Raw genomic sequence first — 16,460 nt, 5'->3', positions numbered from 1 at the left:
CAAAATTCTAAACACCTTTCCTCCACCCTTTTTAGTCTATCTAACGCAGCAGGGTACGAAGGGGAAAAAAAATCCAACTTTTGCACAAATAAGTAACCTCGTGATAACAACTCCACATTTAGGCACAAAACATAAGACAGCTTCTGACCAGGCCTTAACAAAGCGGAGACAGCCTGCAGAGAAGGAAGTTATTTTGTACTGGTGGTAAAAGAAGCTATTCCTTTTCCACTGAATTGCAAACAATACCTAATGTTACCCTTACTCAAAAGATACACATCATACCAGCTGCATACTTTGCTAACCAGTACTGACAGGCAAACTTTCCTCCCCTTCTTAAGTCAGTTTCTTTTTTAAAACCTATGTTCCTTCTGTGCCTGGACTTCAAACAGCGACTATCAAATATAAATGGGTTTAAAGCTATAAATCCAGCAGGCCTCCAAGCACAGGGATCAACAGTTCTTCATCCTTCTTACAGGCACCATAAGGTTGTATTTGCTGTAGTTCTGACCAGGAGCAGACTGGGAAGACCAGGGTTGATCAGGTGAAGAACAAAATATGTCAATTTTCAATCTGGGAAGTACTTTCCAGTGTTGCCCTTTCACCCAATCCTTTCCTTTTCAAGGTAACTTTGTAGGGTTACCTCTTTAAGTCCTAGACTCTGAAAAACTTGATGTAGTAGGAGGAAAAATAGGAAGACAGAACTGAGACCAAAAAACAGCTACTGGTTTCCTATGCACCATTTTTTCACTCCTAGATCATTCTCTTCTCCCTAAAGGGCAAGAAGCGAGAGGCAAAGCTTAGTGACCCATGAAACCAACAGGATCATGAATGGTTTGGGTTGGAAGGGACATGAAGATCACCTCATTCCAAATCCCCTGCTATGGGCAGGGACACCTCCCACCAGACCAGGTTGCTTGAAGCCCCATCCAGCCTGGCTAGGGGTGGGGCTAACATTTCTAGGGACGGGGCATCCACAGCTTCTCTCACCCTAATAGTGAAGAATTTCTTTTTAATACCTAATCTAAACCTACTCTCTTTTAGTTTAAAGCCATCACCACTTGCCCTATCATTACACTCCCTGACTAAGTCCCTCCCCAGCTTTCCTGCAGGCCTCCTTCAGGTACTGCAAGGCCACTATGAGGTCTCTCCGCAGCCTTCTCTTCTCCAGGCTGAACATCCCCACCTCTCTCAGCCTTTCTTCATAGGAGAGGAGCTCCAGCCCTCTGAGCATCCTTGTGGCCTCCTCTGGACTTGTTCCTTGTCCACATCCATGTCCTTCTCATGGCGGGGGCCCCAGAGCTGAATGCAGAGCTGAATGCAGTAAACATTTCACATTGTGAACTTGTTCACAAGAATCTTCTTTGGAAGAATCCTTATGTTAAACTTAATATTTGGGCTCCATTCACCCTGGTTCCAGGGACTTTCCTGTAGCCCTGTACAACCTACCTTTTCAACACTTTATATTTCTTTCTACCTCCTGTAATATTCAACACATTCACCATAAAAATCAATAGCAATAAAAGTGTAGCTAAACTAAGGATATACAATGTTAAAGGCTCCAGGAAATGTCAAGGCAAGCCACAAAAGCAAATTTCACAGTGAGACTCACACTTTATTCATATTTATGAATGTAGTCAACAGCAGCAGATTTCCAACCATCTACAACACTTTATGACACAAAACTGTATCGTCACAGTAACAGACAGTTATACTGCTGCTATCTGTGCTGCAAAACCATTTATTTGGATGTCCCTGGAGCAAAGTCTGGCGCTGCGCATCTTCAGCTTTATTTGGTATGTAAACATGAGTAATGCCACTGTTGCAGCTACAGTTTCACTTGCAAGCTTTTCAAGCTTGCCAGACACATTCTAACTCTTTTTCATTAAATTTTTGAAAGTTACTTTTTTTTTTTTTTAAGATATTAATCTTTGGACTTTTATTGCAGTACTAAATAATGCTGCCTGACATTGCATTTACTGCCAACAGATAGGCAGCCCTGGCATGTGAATAAATCATATTGCTGCTAGCACAGACAAAGAAGTCTTGTTCCTTCAATTTGTCAGTGAAATTGCAGGAATACATATTCAGTCATTCACAAGACACCTTTCTTTTAAAAAAGTACTCACACATCTCAAGAGCTGTTGTAACTAGCAGTCATTCTCTCTCACTCATCTATTATAGCTGGCCAAATTAGTCAAAGATCTCACATACATAAGTTTGTATAGATGAAGTACAAAGCGTGCATTATGGAATCAAGGTAGTAACTCTCAGTATTACTTAAGAAGTTCACCCTGTCTTCAGTGGGCTTTTGAGAACAATACTGCTCTTTTTTAAGGAATACATGTCATTTCTGTTGTAAAGTCTGCTTGTGATATTTTCTTTTCCTTTAAGGTTATGGTTTTTGGTTTTGTTTGTTTGGTTGTTTTTTAACCCTTTCATTAGTGGCTTGGAAGGGTCCCTCAAGTAAAAGGAAAGGCTAATATTTGTGTATAGAGGAAAGTCTGTTTGGAAGAGGAAGATTTTTCAGTATTTCTAAAATACACTCTGGCTCTGTATCAGCTTGATTGTTTCAGTTTACTTTAAAGAAGGTTCTTCTCTCTTCTGAGTTTTACTCTTATTTTAATAGGCATTCTCTTGGCCATTGTGTCCCAGACAAATACAGATCAAGAATATCCTGATGGTTGCTGGTCCTCTCTTTATTAGGTGCTTTCAAAACAGAAAATCAAAGCCTGAAACTGTTACTGGAAGCTGCCCCAAAGCCAGCAAAAGACTCATAGTGGTGGGGCAAAGAGGTATGGTGCTGTAACAGGTCAAGACTCTAGAACATCTTCATGTTCAGCTTACAACTAGTAATTCACATTTATCCAGACAAAAGGTGACAAATTTCATGTTCCCTGGGGCCAGGTCCTAATGAATATGACAGAGCACTCCAGAATGCAAATTGAGTATTTAGATACTGAAGCCAGCTGGTCACTGCTGAGTTTCAAAACAATCTTCCTGAATGTAATTCAGAAAAGGATAGTTGTAGTGGTTTTGTGGCTTCTTCACGGTATTTTACATTCCTGCGAAGTTGGTTTCACTAATAAAACAAGTGGAATAGAGCATTTATTGTATTCATGCAGAAAACAACTCTCTTTTCCTCCCAACCACCCCCCCCTTCCTCTCTCCTTTGAACACTAGGGTTTTAGCATAACAGCAACAGGTCTGGTATGTTTAAAAGGCTTCTGTTTGATGATAAAAAAAAAATCTAATTAAGTATCACCTTTCACTTAAAAGCTTGAAGCCAAATCTAGGGAAAAAAAATTAAAGAAGGATAATGAATGAAAAGTAGCATCAAAATCCTTAAATGTCAGATGTATAACAATCCCATATGTGTGAAGATATTACCTCACTGAAGAGCATCTTTTCCGGTATTTAAAGTCTACTACAGGGAGCAAGGGTCCAGAGAAGCTGACTATAGACAAATACTCGGTGGAGCCCAGGCAATAGGCAGGCTGTGGCTTGTCTGCTCTCTGAATTTTCCTATATTCCCTCAGTTATTCCAGTTGCAGACTCAGTGAATACTACAGATGTTGCAAATGTGAGCTGGAGTTGATAGGACCTTCAAAATCAATCAAAATTTTCCTAGGATGAGTTTTGAGAGTTGCTGGAAAAGAGGGTAAATGTTCCTAACCTAGGATCATTAAGTAGAGGTACACAAAATCACTTGTCTTTTGGAAAAATCACAGGCTTTTCTTTATGCCCTTGTCTTCCCCAATTTCACAGCAGCAGTATTTTATCTCCAATGCAAACACAATGAATGGTGCACATCAGCTTGGGAAGAAGGAATGAAAAACAGTTCTCTAATGAAACATTTTACCTGGCTAATAGCTTTTATTTTTGCAAGCAATGCCTCTGTGTGCCTCCCCACAGTAAAGACTCACCATCTGCCTTTGTTCTAATAAACGAACTCATATTACAGAGTACAAACATACTCATATCCTGAATCAACTGCACCCAAGAGTCATATCTTTTTGCAGAATGTGTAACTGGTAAATGTTTGCTCCCAAATGTTCAAAATGGCTCACAATCTTTCCTAATAGTAACAAGCATAACCAGCAAAAAATTCATTATTGCTACACTATGGAAGATAAAAATCCATAAACAAAGACTTACCTATTTTCAATAGCCATATCTTCACACACATCTTTCCGGTATAAAATTCTGCTTCCCAGAATATCCTGCGTGTATTACTAATATTGTACACAATTAGATGTTGCCCTTCTGTCTGTATGTAATTTTTGTCTAGTTTTGGAAGCTGCAGGCTTTCATTCCTGAAATTTTACCTTTTAGGTGAGCAACTCATTTAATTGTATGTCACTGCTGGCCTGTAAGGCTCAGAAAACTTTTTCCTCCTAGAACCTTAAACATAATCTTACCTTTTTCCTCCTCCACATACTGGTTTTCACCACTGACTTCTTCTTCAAATATATATCTTTCACACAACTCTTCTAGAAAAACACTCCCTAGTTGGTAATTTGTATCCCTCAATGTTCAATATGTTCAGATACATAACCACACAACAAAACTAAAAACAAACAAACAAAACCCGGGAACATCAGCTAGGCCTGTACACGACCTTTCAGATTCGATATACCAATTTTTTCCTCATGTGACCAAGGCTGTATGTTTTACAGTTGGCTGCTTATACTTACAGATGCTACAATTTTCAGGTCCTGATTTTATAGCACTTTGCTACATAGGAATGATGCACATTCAACCATGTGGATAATGCTGTATTACCTGCTTAAACATCATGCCTTTGGAACCCCATAAACATTCAGATACATTAAAGATGGACATAAATAGTGTTTTAACTTTCAGGTGAACCACACAAAGCTTGCTGTGGCACTACTACTTAAAGTTCAAGTGAATTTTTCTCAGCTGCCCGTGTTCCTAAGGAAACAAAGCTTACCCATGCGTACAAAACGCAATGCATATGTGGATTTCTGTCTAGTCTTAGCCTGTCTTCAAACACATTGGCCAATATCAACCAAATTTGACAGAACAGTAAAGGTCACAGAATGACAGAAGACACAAAGATGTTATATTTCTGTAAATTTGATGAAAATAGCCAAAAGGATCGTGTCCTTACTGAGAATGGCACATTAACATTCTCTTAATATACGCTGTCCAATTCCAGTAGAAGACATTCGAGAATCCCACAGAAGAGAGAGACTTTAGGATTCCCTGACTGCAGGAAAAGCTTTAACCAGAGTTCACACTTTATTAAACACCAGATAATGTCATCACAGCACACCAAATCTTAAACACACATACACACACAAAATCAGGTTTTCTTAGTCTCACTCTTTAGATAGTTATTTCTAAGTATTGCTCAGAACAGGGTGGTAGCATGAAGTAACTTACTGATTATGCTTGCCAGACCAGCAGCTAGCTCAGCTTAAGAAGGTTTTCTGCAGACAATTAATTCAGTCTCAGCAGCCCCTACTGATTGAAGACAAATCAAAGAACGATCAATACTTTCATTACAGCGATGGCATATTAGCTTGTTCATGCAAGGTGAGCACAATTCAGTGCATGGTGGTTTTTTTTTTCCAAGTCCTTTTGAGACTATTATCCCTGATTACCTTGCCTCCCTAAGGAGAGTTCTTCAGGTGAGGATTCCAGGTAGAGCTGTCCTTAGCATGTTCTGCCTCTGGTGAGCTTAACATGGGCTTGCAAAGGTTGAAGGGGTGGGGGTGAGTATGGACACTTTATTCATCAGCACAACAGCCACATGCATCCCTTCAGTTATCACGTCTCACAGGATGATGCAAGGACTTCTTCAAGCTCCCTCAACTTCCTCGAATTTTACCACAGTTGAAAAAGCTTACCATGATTTGGCGTTCACAGAAGCAGAGGTATAAAGACTTAATAAAGCTTTCTGACCACTCACCTCAAACTAACCTCTGCTTTATGACAACTACAGCTGGCAGACTTTCTTCTGAGTAGCTGGGTACTTCATTTTCCAGGTCTGACTGGAAATGAGATTGAATGAGAAGAAAAACAAATTCTACTACTGCTTTCCTTTGAGTGTGTCCTACACAAAAAGTGATGGCAGTTCCCTCAGCAGAACCATAAAGAAACACTCAAGCTACAGCCACTGAAAAGTGTATTATTGTTCAAAAAAACATTTAGTTCAGTGTAAAAAAGGAAGTCAATTGCATTCTGCAATTAAGTCTATTGGGTTGACTCAAACCGTTTTTTTTTTGTTTTTTTTTTTTTTATAAATACTTGCCTACTTTTCAGTTCCTTTTTGGCATGTTCACTTCAGTGCACTTGCCATTGCAAATGCTGACAGTCACATGCCAAAGTGATGAAGAGGGCAATCCTTTGGTCTCATTTACATGCTGTGCGCTCTAAATGACCAAGCATCCAGCCCTGTAGGACACTTGATGTTGCAGGGTCCAGACTGCACTAAAATCAAGAGATCTCAGGCTACCTCCAGTCATTGCAGAACTGCTGTACTAAAGATGAACATTTGGTAAGGGAAGCTACAAAATGATGATTGCTCAGACTATAATAAAGCTATCACTGTTATACCCCCTTCTTAATATATTTTTCCATTTACTATAAATGTTACTAGACACTTATTACTCATATGGCAGAAAGTGCTAATGGGTTGCACAGTAGGGGTCAGTAATACATAAATCCCCAGGATGATACTCTCCATAAACTAAGGAGATGTCATGTAATAACCATCCTCAAAGAGTCATTAGGAGAGTTGTGTGGCTTAATCGCTTTTTCCTCTGAGGCCCAAGTTTTATGACACAATAAATCCAGCTTTGGGGCTCATGGTATCAATTTAAAAAAAATAATTATTTGCTGCAAATTTATTTACAAACATCTAAACTGTATAAGACCTCTGGCAGCTTCCATTTGTTAAAAAAAAAAATCTGACTAGTTAACTTTGCAACAGTAGGCTTTATGCTGGAAAATTATTACTTCTTTCTCTCCATACACAGAGCCAGTGTAAGTGCTGAAAAAAATGCAGTATCACATTACAGCTAGCTTGTCACAAGCATAGGCAAACACCTCTGATCCGTATCAGAGGAGTATGACTAGGTCATCTAGCAACACACAAGCCCAGTGGAACAACAGCCTGAGTCATATGATCACACGGCAATTTATAGTGCAAGAAATCAGCTCCCTGCTCAGAACAGAGCCACTCTCAAACAGGTTGTTCAAGGCCTTGCCCACTCAGTTTCTCAGTATTTCCCATGACAGAGGTTGCACAACCTCTCTGGCCCTGTCCCAGTGCCTGCCCTCCCCCTCCCCCACAAATCCTAGTATTTCATTGAAATCACCCTTGTTGCAACTTGTGTGCATTACACAAGACCAGCACTGCCCATTGCACAAGTCACCAGATACTTCTGAGCTTTCTCTGCTGCAGAGCAGCTGTCCAAAATGCAGGTGAAAGATCCAGATGTGTTTGTGAGATTTTATCATCCAAGAACAAACAAGAGGTTCTGCAGTGCAAACAGATGGGGATGTCACAGGGAAAGGATGAATTTTCTTCATGCAGTCAAGTCTGTGAGAGCCTGAGGCAGAGCATCAGTACAAGGCCTTTTAGTAGTAGGAACAGCAAAGACCAACACCTTGCCTGATAGTGAGAGAAAAGAGTTAAGACCTCTGCTCAGGAAAGGAGAAGCAGAATACAATTCATATAAAAAGAAGTACTTCTCGCTTACAAATTTCAGTTTCAAATGGGAAACTGACTTGGAAAACCTCGACTGTTTCTGTTCAGCAAATGAAGAACATCTGAAATTAATTAGGGATAAAGACAAACTGATCTTTTAACAACTTCCTCCAAGCATGAAATCAGATAAATTAGGAACATATTTAAAATAAATTCAAAATAAATATTTTGATATGTAAATATATCAAAATGCTGAGAATATTAAGAAGATTATTATTAAAATACTGAAGCAGCTTTTAAAAAAAATACCAGTGACTGAGCCTGTTTCATTCCTGTATCTGAGAAGTTACACTCAAAAGTCCTATGAGTGCTGAAAGCAGATGAAATACTGGAACACTAACAAGTCAACAACAAAAAGAAGTTATAGGAAACAAAAGATATTTATTTTAAAATCATTTTTAATAAAAATGGAAATAACAATTGTACCAGTAAATAATAAAAACTAGAGCTTAGAGTTAAAAAATGTTTAGTCTGTTTTACCTGATCCTCCAACAATGCTGCATAGGATTTACTTTAAAAACAAGATACTCAGCAGGTTTCCTGATTTGCAAAACCTCTTAAATTTTAATTAGAATTAACATTCGTATTTCATATCTGAGGGCAAAATCCACCAAGAGTTCCTGGATACAGTCATTTCTGGTTTACCAAACAGATGAGCATGCACAAGGAAAAACTACATGCTATTGGCAACGCTATTGCTAATCAGCAAGAACTTCCGTCTTACTGAAAGGCTTTTGAAATTTGCTTTGAAGAAAAACTCTTGGAACACGCAAGTCTTCTTTCCTATTCACAGTTTCTCGGTGCACGTATTCATTGACCACTTGCTCATATCCCTCAGCCTTGAAGAGCTGAGACAAGAACTCTAAAAGAAAAAAAAATAGATTAAAAACCCTGTTTAAGCAATTTTTAAAACACTATTCAGCATTTATATAAGCATATGTTCTTATGTGTTAGAGCATGAAAAATCACACGTGCCTTCAGATTTCAAGCTGTTCTATGCAAGCAGACTGCTGCACTTGTACTGAATAAAATCAATACAGGACTCCTCTGGAAACATCAACTTAAGCAAAACAGCTTGCAAAAGTGGGATTTAAGCTCAGGAAAGGAACTAAACCCAGTTTAGTTTCCAAAACCTGCCACATCTGTTATTTTTTATTGTGCCTCCTCATTCTCCCTATGACCAACAGTAGTATATTTTTGCTTTGTGCAGCTGGCCTTCACTAGCTGAATACATCACCTACTCCAAATACTCCAGGGGTGATCCAGCCTTACAAATGCATCTCTGCTCAAGAACGAATATCACCCAAGGTTACCAGACCTTCACACGCCATTGCTCAATAGAAAAAGGAACAAAATGGCAAGGTGGGTATGGTGGTACCAAGCCTCCTAGGTCGAACTGAAAGTATTTCTCATAAACAAAAGAATTTCACTCGAAGCATATCTTCATTCAGGAAGGCAGAAGTGCCTCACAAACAAGGTGACCTAAGCAGCAGAGAGGGCCGCCCATACTATTGACTTGTCACGTTAACTGCAATTCATTACCCTTCCTTTCCCACAGCTTGTTTCGTTTATTTCAGGCATAATTCCAAAGAAATTTAAATCGTGCTAAACTTGTGCTACTTTGTAGAAAATAAAAGCACACCCTTTTTTTCAGTACACAGGTGGAGGAGCGTGATGAAATGGCTGGTCAGGTAGGCATAGGCAGCCCAGCACTAGAAGATGTGGTGTGTTGAGGGGGAAAAGGAGACCACCCACTTTGGCAGTAATGCAGGATTTTATCAACTTAAACCCATCACGAAAGAACGTGGACTGGCTGTAAACAGTGTGTGTTTAAAATGGGAGATCCACATCAATGAAATAAAAATAAACAGCTCTCAATTGTGCATCATTTGAAATCTCATTATGAGGAAATTGAACGTGTCCTATAAAACAGAATTACAATCACGCACTTCTCCACAAATTTAAGATTATTTCAAACAGTGGAAAAATGGATTCATTGCCATGGAAGATCAGTGGTGTTATCTGATGCCAGATATGTTGCAAATGGGCATCATTCAAATCATCCCATGCAGTAATTAGCCAGTGTACCAGCGTAGCATCTCTGCTAAATACAAGAAAAAAAGCACTGGTTCCAAACTGCAAGAATGACAGTCACATTTCTTGTGACTAAAGAATTCTCAGGCATTAAGCAAAATGTTTATGAAAATCAGTGAGATGAATGAGATCATAAAGGATTAGAAGCGGGAGCAGAGGTGGTCCAGGAGAGAGTCACAGACCAGCCCAAGGCAAAACAATTGCTAACACACAGAATATAAGATCAGTTTTCTTTCTTCTTCCTTCCTTCCTCTTCTCCCCTCCCTACCATAATTCTTCTCCCAAAGCACGCATTCACACTAGCAAAGAATTTCTCATTCAGAAACAAATTCTAACACATAATAAGAATGGGTTTTAAAATTCCACTGATAGGTTGTTTTTTTTTTTTTCAATTTGGTCCCTTTAGCATCCATTCTCTTTCAAGAGCTAATTGTTTAAGTAGAACTAAAAATCACTCAGTAAATAATAGTTCTAGAAATGCCTCAATGAAGCTGGAGAACAGCCTGCATTATCTTAGATTTCATCATTGTCCCATAAAGAATAGAAAGAGCTCAGACATGATTAATGGTTTTTATAAATCAGAAGCAATTAGGTAATACATTATGTCATAAAATATGAACAACATTTACTTGGCTTCAAATCAGTCTCTTCAGTGGCTGTATTTAGCTTTAGACTAAAAGAACAAAGAGCCCACAGAAATAAACACACAGCTCTTAGGACACAATGCCCTATATTTGATAGGGGGAAGTAATGGTTCACTAAAGTTTAGCATGAGGAATTGTGAGTTAGGAGGCGAGCTATAATCTCAGTTCATTTTGAGAGACTAAGCAAATTCCTTCATGTCTCTGTGCTTCAGTTTACCCACCAGTAAACTGCAACAATTACTGCCCTTCCTAAAACATTCAGAGCAATGACAGAATGAAAGACTGTTTAAATACTGTATCAAGTGGAAATACTTTTTGCATCATTTTTATGAAGAAACAGAGGGCAGAATGACCACAGCTATCTCATCAGGATCTCTGCACAAACTTCTCAGTGTTCTAGTCATGTTTCTGCTTTGGAGGTCATCAGTAGATCCCATCTTCCACATCAGGAATAACCTCACAAAAAGAATGATGGCAAGATAACTGCTTACTTGCTTCACAAAGATGATTTTTCGGTCTTTCTCCCTTAGGTAACAGTTCTGAATGAAATCCGACAAATTCAGAAGTTGCTGCTTGTCACATTATAGCACGTATATGATACAACAAAAAAAGATGGCAAATGAAGTACACCACTATTTAACAGCTCGTCTGTGTAAAACAAAACTTCTATGGGCATGTTAGGAATTCTCTGAAGCAAGCTGAAACAGAAGATTCAGAGAAAACACTCTACAGTATGTCTTACCTTCAGTAAAAAAATATGATCTTGTCCCATCTTGTCTAACATAGAAGTTTTCTCCAAGTTTGCTGCCAGATTTAAATCTGAGCATTGCATGATCATACAGTCCGTAGTCTCTGAACAAGACACACTTGCCTGGTTTTAATACCTGTCATGTAATACATCCATGTTTTAATACGGCAGATTGATTTAGCCATATATATATAACATACACACACATATATATATATGTATATAACATACATATGTATATTTACACCCTATAGACACACACATAACTAAGTCAAGGTATCCTAACACATTCAATACATAAGCAATACATGTTTTGAATTAATTCCCTGTGCAACAAAAATGTTGTATAAAAACTGGATTGTTAGCTCTTACAAAAATATTTTTTCCCCATGAACACTAGGGTATGAAGTGTTCTGAGATACCTGTTTAGATGCCGATCAGCTAAATAAGCTTTTTGCAATGCTCTTCAAAAACAAAGAAATAAACGTACACTTCAACAATAACAATGAAGCCATAACAGGGCATTTTCTCTGCTGGCTAGCATACAGTCTAGCACATGATTTTGCCACATAAAATTTAGAATACAATAACATTTTTTTAATGTGAGAAGGAAAAAAGTTGCAACATGATAAGAAATAAAAAAGGGACAATTTCAGAAAAATGGCATTGCAATATAATAAATAAAAAAGGACCAATTTCAGGAAAATGGTTTGCAGGTGAGGTTGATTTTATTTTGTTTTGTTTTAATAGAAATCAAGCTATAAAGAGTTCAGTATTTAGAAATATACAGCCATCAGCCATTCTGACTTTAGACTTTAGATGCATGCAACTTTCCTACCTCAACAAATTCCAGCTGTATTTGTTGGAAGAGAAAAGGAATATTTACCACTTGCAAATTTGTACAGAAATCTACAAATGAGCCAGATATCTCCACAAAGAAACAATAACTAGCCTTTTCATGTACATGAGCTATGAACCAATTCCACCTTTAGAAAAAAAAAATCTAACCTGCACCTGCATGAAAAAATCCACCTGCATGAAAAAAAAAATAATCTAACATTCCTTTTTCAAACTACTGACAATAAAATGAACAGGACATCTGATAATATAAAAAAAAATACACACATAAAAATAAGTTGTCTATGTCCCTCTGCAGTCAATATATGACTCAGGCTCACCTCAGAGAAATTAAACCATTTGAATGGTGATTGTTCTGAAACTGCCCTCTGTGATGGCCTTTCCTAGCCTATCAACCAACAAAGGCAGTCCAGGGAGCTGAGTCTCTAGATTAACGTTAATCTCTGAGCACGCCATTTCTGAATGACCACAGGTCAAGCGTGTTTAATAATAACAATAATGTTTCAACTGCAAGTCACTGTATCTTCTGGAAGTCAATTATGGTTCGCTGTCATCTGTACCTTATCAACACAGACATTTCAGCAATCCGTAAACATTATTTGTACCATACAACCTTGAAGCCCAAGTCACAGGTTCAAGATAGCATTTTCTTGTGTTCATAACATACATTAGATTAGAATCCAAACCACCTCACAGTACCACGAGAAGAAAAAACACTGCAAAACCTAGTTTAGCCCTTACACTAGGCAAAATAAATACATTCAATGAATACAATGTTAATTACAAATCACCATTACAAGTGGGGCTATTTTCACAGAATAAAATCGTACTTTCAAGCTAAAAAGAATATAAGTGCTTTAAAGGCTGTAAAATAAGATGTTAAAATACTTGCTTTGTAAATGTTCTTCAAGACAAGATGCATTTTGTCAGGATGAACTGCAGAAAGAACAAATATAAGAGTGACAACATCCACGGAATCTGCTGGTATATTTTCTAGAAGATCATCTTTGGTAAGATCACACTGGAACACTTTGCATCTTTCAGTGCTGTATAAGGAATTTTTCTGGGAGAATGAAAAGAGCGTACTTTCAATTATAATTAGCAGCATTTGTTACTTCAAAAAAGTAAAAAAATAATTAGTAGAGCAACACAAAAGATGGTGGCAAAAGAACATAAACTTCCACTAAGTGACTAATACAATATGAAATTCATTGCTGGATACTGCAAGTGAAACTACAGCTTCTGGAAGAGACTGTTCTCAGGAAGTTGAGAAGGAACGTGTGTTATGACAATTCAGAAAACATACCATTTCTCTTTTACTGCTGCTTCTATTTTTTTTTAATATAGAAGAACTGTTAAAAGAAGGATTTCATGACACCCCTAGTGATAGCTGATGGCATTTGTGCTCGCTAGGGGGCTGTGGTGCCCAGGTACAGGGGCACCCTGCAGGGCCGTGCGGGTCAGGCTGGGGGACAGAGGCAGCTGATGGGGGCCCTGCCACTGACTGCCTCCCACAGCGGCTCTTCTGTGGCCATGGAGTGCTCAGAGGTGCCTGGCCTTATTTCCAGTCCTGTGAGATGGGTTTGGGTGCTACACTGAATCCACTTGGGGAAGTTTAACTGAGGGTCAAAATCGCTCGCCAGACTCTCCCCCACCCCTGGGGATGTAGCGCCTTCATTTGCCTGTTCACACCAGAATTAGGACTTTATTACTGGTCATTCGGGGTAGGTTCAGGTTGGAAATTAGCGGACACTTCTTCTCAGATAGAGTGGTTAAGATTGGAACGGGTTGCCCAGGGAGGTGGTGGAGTCACTGTCCCTGGGGGTGTTTAAGGAAAGTTTGGTCTTAGGGATGTGGCTTAGTGGGTAATATTGGTGGTAAGGGGATGGTTGGACCAGATGATTTTGGAGGTCTTTTCCAACCTTAATCGTTCTACAATTCTATGAAATGGATCACTCTAAATTTTTTGGCAAATCTAGTCTACTCTTCATACATAAAGGAAGGCAAGAGAAGTCTGTCACTCCAGTCATTTGTAATTTCGTAAGCTTCTAAGGACACTCTACAAGAGGTTCCAAATACTACACCAACCTTCACATACTCCACAGCTCTAGGAGAAAAATCACAGGCATACACAAAAATATTCCGATCTTCTTCTAAGAGCGGAAACAAGCAGTTCCCAACCCCACAGCCAGCTTCCAGAATGGTCAGTTTCTGATCTGCAAACTGGGGAGGAAGAAATCCAAAACAAAGCACATCATTTTTGTTTTCCTCATAATACCAGCAGAGTCACTGTTCAATCAGCATATTAAAACCTATAATCAAGTTTAATTACCATTGATTCAGAAACTGAAGTAGCCATCCATTGGATAATCTTGACACTACAGAAGAAGAATCCTGATTTTTGCAAAATTACAAATCCTTTTAGAATGTATTAATGTTTCTTAATTACTTACTTAAGGGGTAGATGACTAAACAGATTGCTGTACCATTTCTGTCTTGTCTCATTCAGATATAAAGAACAACAGATGCATCTGACTATTCCCCTTAATGATGTTTTGCAATTAGCCTGTAATTCTGGGTGCTTTTCTTTAAAGCTGTGTTCTGAAGTGCTCCAACTTGCATCTTTAAACATCATATCACTAAATAGACATGTGTCCTAAATAGACAACTTGGCTCTCTGTGTTCTAGATTCCATTCTTAGTATCCATATGGGTCAATTTTAAACTGAACTGATGCACCTGATTCTGAAGAGGTATCTTTGATATTAAGAGAGACTACGCAGGTCACTGCACGCTTAATGTGTGAGAGCTCCTACCTTAAGGGCTTAATTAGAAGTATTATTAAATCATTTGAAAACAATCGATCTGTCTCTTACAGAGAAAGTGTACAGGACTCACCTCCCGACATGCTTTTAACTCTTCAAACTCTCTGGTTGTCCAATGTCTGTCTTTAAAGAAGTTGGTGCTGTTTCTTTTGTAAAACAGATCCCAATTCTTCTGTGCCTCTTTTTCCAGTTTCAGTTGCTTGAACTCAGACACCAAAACCTGATCTTTTGCCAGTCTCTCAACCTCTTCTGGGAGAAGGATTCTTGTACTATGGCCTTTTCTTTGGAAAGCTCCATCTTCAGTACCTGTTGTTTCTGTGTCTAAGCAATCAGCCGATGTATTTTCATGGAGCATCCTTGAGTCTTTCACACAGATATGAATAGCAAAGACCCAAGGGTGATTTTCTTTTCTTTAACATACATTTCTGTCACTTAACTTGGGTAAAATAACCAAGGATCTAGAAGCAGAAGAAAAAAAGTGAGGAAGAGTTACAGCGTGCACTTAGTAGGGCTTTATGGTGCTCTCTCCAACATGACAGACTGCAAAACCGTCTGACTTCTTGTAATTTCAATCTTCCACCCAAACTAACGGTTGCATATGAAATCACACTGATTTCAAAGTTAAAGAAGGTACTTAAAAGAGCCTGCTGGTCTACATTGTGAATTAAAAAAAAAAAAAAACACCAAGAGAAAGATGTGGCAACTCTAAACTTTCTTCACTAAAGTGACTTTAAAAGGACAGGAAGGGCTTTGTTTCTTGTGAACTCCAGTTAGCAACACCTCAGAAAAACTGTAATCGAAAACCAGATGACATGGAGTGCCACTAAGATTGGTAAAACAAGCTGTACTCATGTTAGCATTTCTCCTTCCTGTTCTCACCTCAGTGAGAAAACACTGGTGAAACCCTCAGCATTCATAACACCGCGTCACTTGGGCAACAGAGCAAAACCTGCACGGTGGCAAGAAGGCCTGTGGCCAGCCCACATCAGCACTCCTTCCCCTGCCTCTTCCTGAGGATCCACACCCGTTTGAACAGTTGCAGGTATTTTTTTCTACAGGTTATGAAAAACGGAGCAATGAAAGAGCTCTTCATAGTCTGGGATCCAAATCTTCTTCCTGATGTTAAACTAATTCTGACCTCTGCCTTGCCACAGACATCCAGACCCTGGAAGGCAGCACATGCGAATTAAATCCTACGTGGCCCAGTAACTCCCAGGGATGTGCAGGCAACCAAAGCATGCCATTCATGTCCACCAGCACCCAGACCCGGGAATTCACATTGATTTACCAAAATGGAAATGAGAGAAAAACAAATAAACTTAGAGAAAAAAATAGTACTTCAATTTACCAATGGAAAATTGGAAATGGGAAAAAAATGGAAATGAAGAAAAAATGGAAATGAGAAAAAAATGGAAATAAGAAAAAACAACAGAACTTAAAGCAAAAAAAACAGTACTTCATTTAGATGTATTACCATAAACGATACAAACATAATACTGCAAACAAAGCCATATAATACAAATGTGCTAATGAGATAAAGAACTGTCAAAA

General features: G+C 38.7%; 1 protein-coding gene across 2 annotated transcripts in view; it reads right to left on the bottom strand.

Annotated features, from left to right (window-relative positions):
- Positions 1-8,104: 8,104 nt before the first annotated feature.
- METTL6 (methyltransferase 6, methylcytidine) overlaps positions 8,105-16,460 on the bottom strand; it is a 9,904-nt gene continuing 1,548 nt past the window's right edge. For both annotated transcript variants that reach the window (XM_035549683.2, XM_035549682.2), the window contains exons 2-6: positions 14,983-15,367; positions 14,174-14,308; positions 12,978-13,148; positions 11,222-11,363; positions 8,105-8,603 (exon numbers count right to left, since the gene is read on the bottom strand). In XM_035549683.2, coding sequence (XP_035405576.1) covers positions 8,440-8,603; positions 11,222-11,363; positions 12,978-13,148; positions 14,174-14,308; positions 14,983-15,264 — 894 coding nt within the window. In that variant the 5' untranslated portion in view covers positions 15,265-15,367 and the 3' untranslated portion in view covers positions 8,105-8,439. The remainder of the gene's footprint in view (positions 8,604-11,221; positions 11,364-12,977; positions 13,149-14,173; positions 14,309-14,982; positions 15,368-16,460) is intronic.

This window comes from Cygnus atratus, chromosome 2 (genome assembly GCF_013377495.2).
Source record: "Cygnus atratus isolate AKBS03 ecotype Queensland, Australia chromosome 2, CAtr_DNAZoo_HiC_assembly, whole genome shotgun sequence".
Taxonomy (NCBI): domain Eukaryota; kingdom Metazoa; phylum Chordata; class Aves; order Anseriformes; family Anatidae; genus Cygnus; species Cygnus atratus.
Note: the sequence above shows the minus strand (reverse complement) of the source record. Positions and strands in the feature narration are given on the sequence as shown.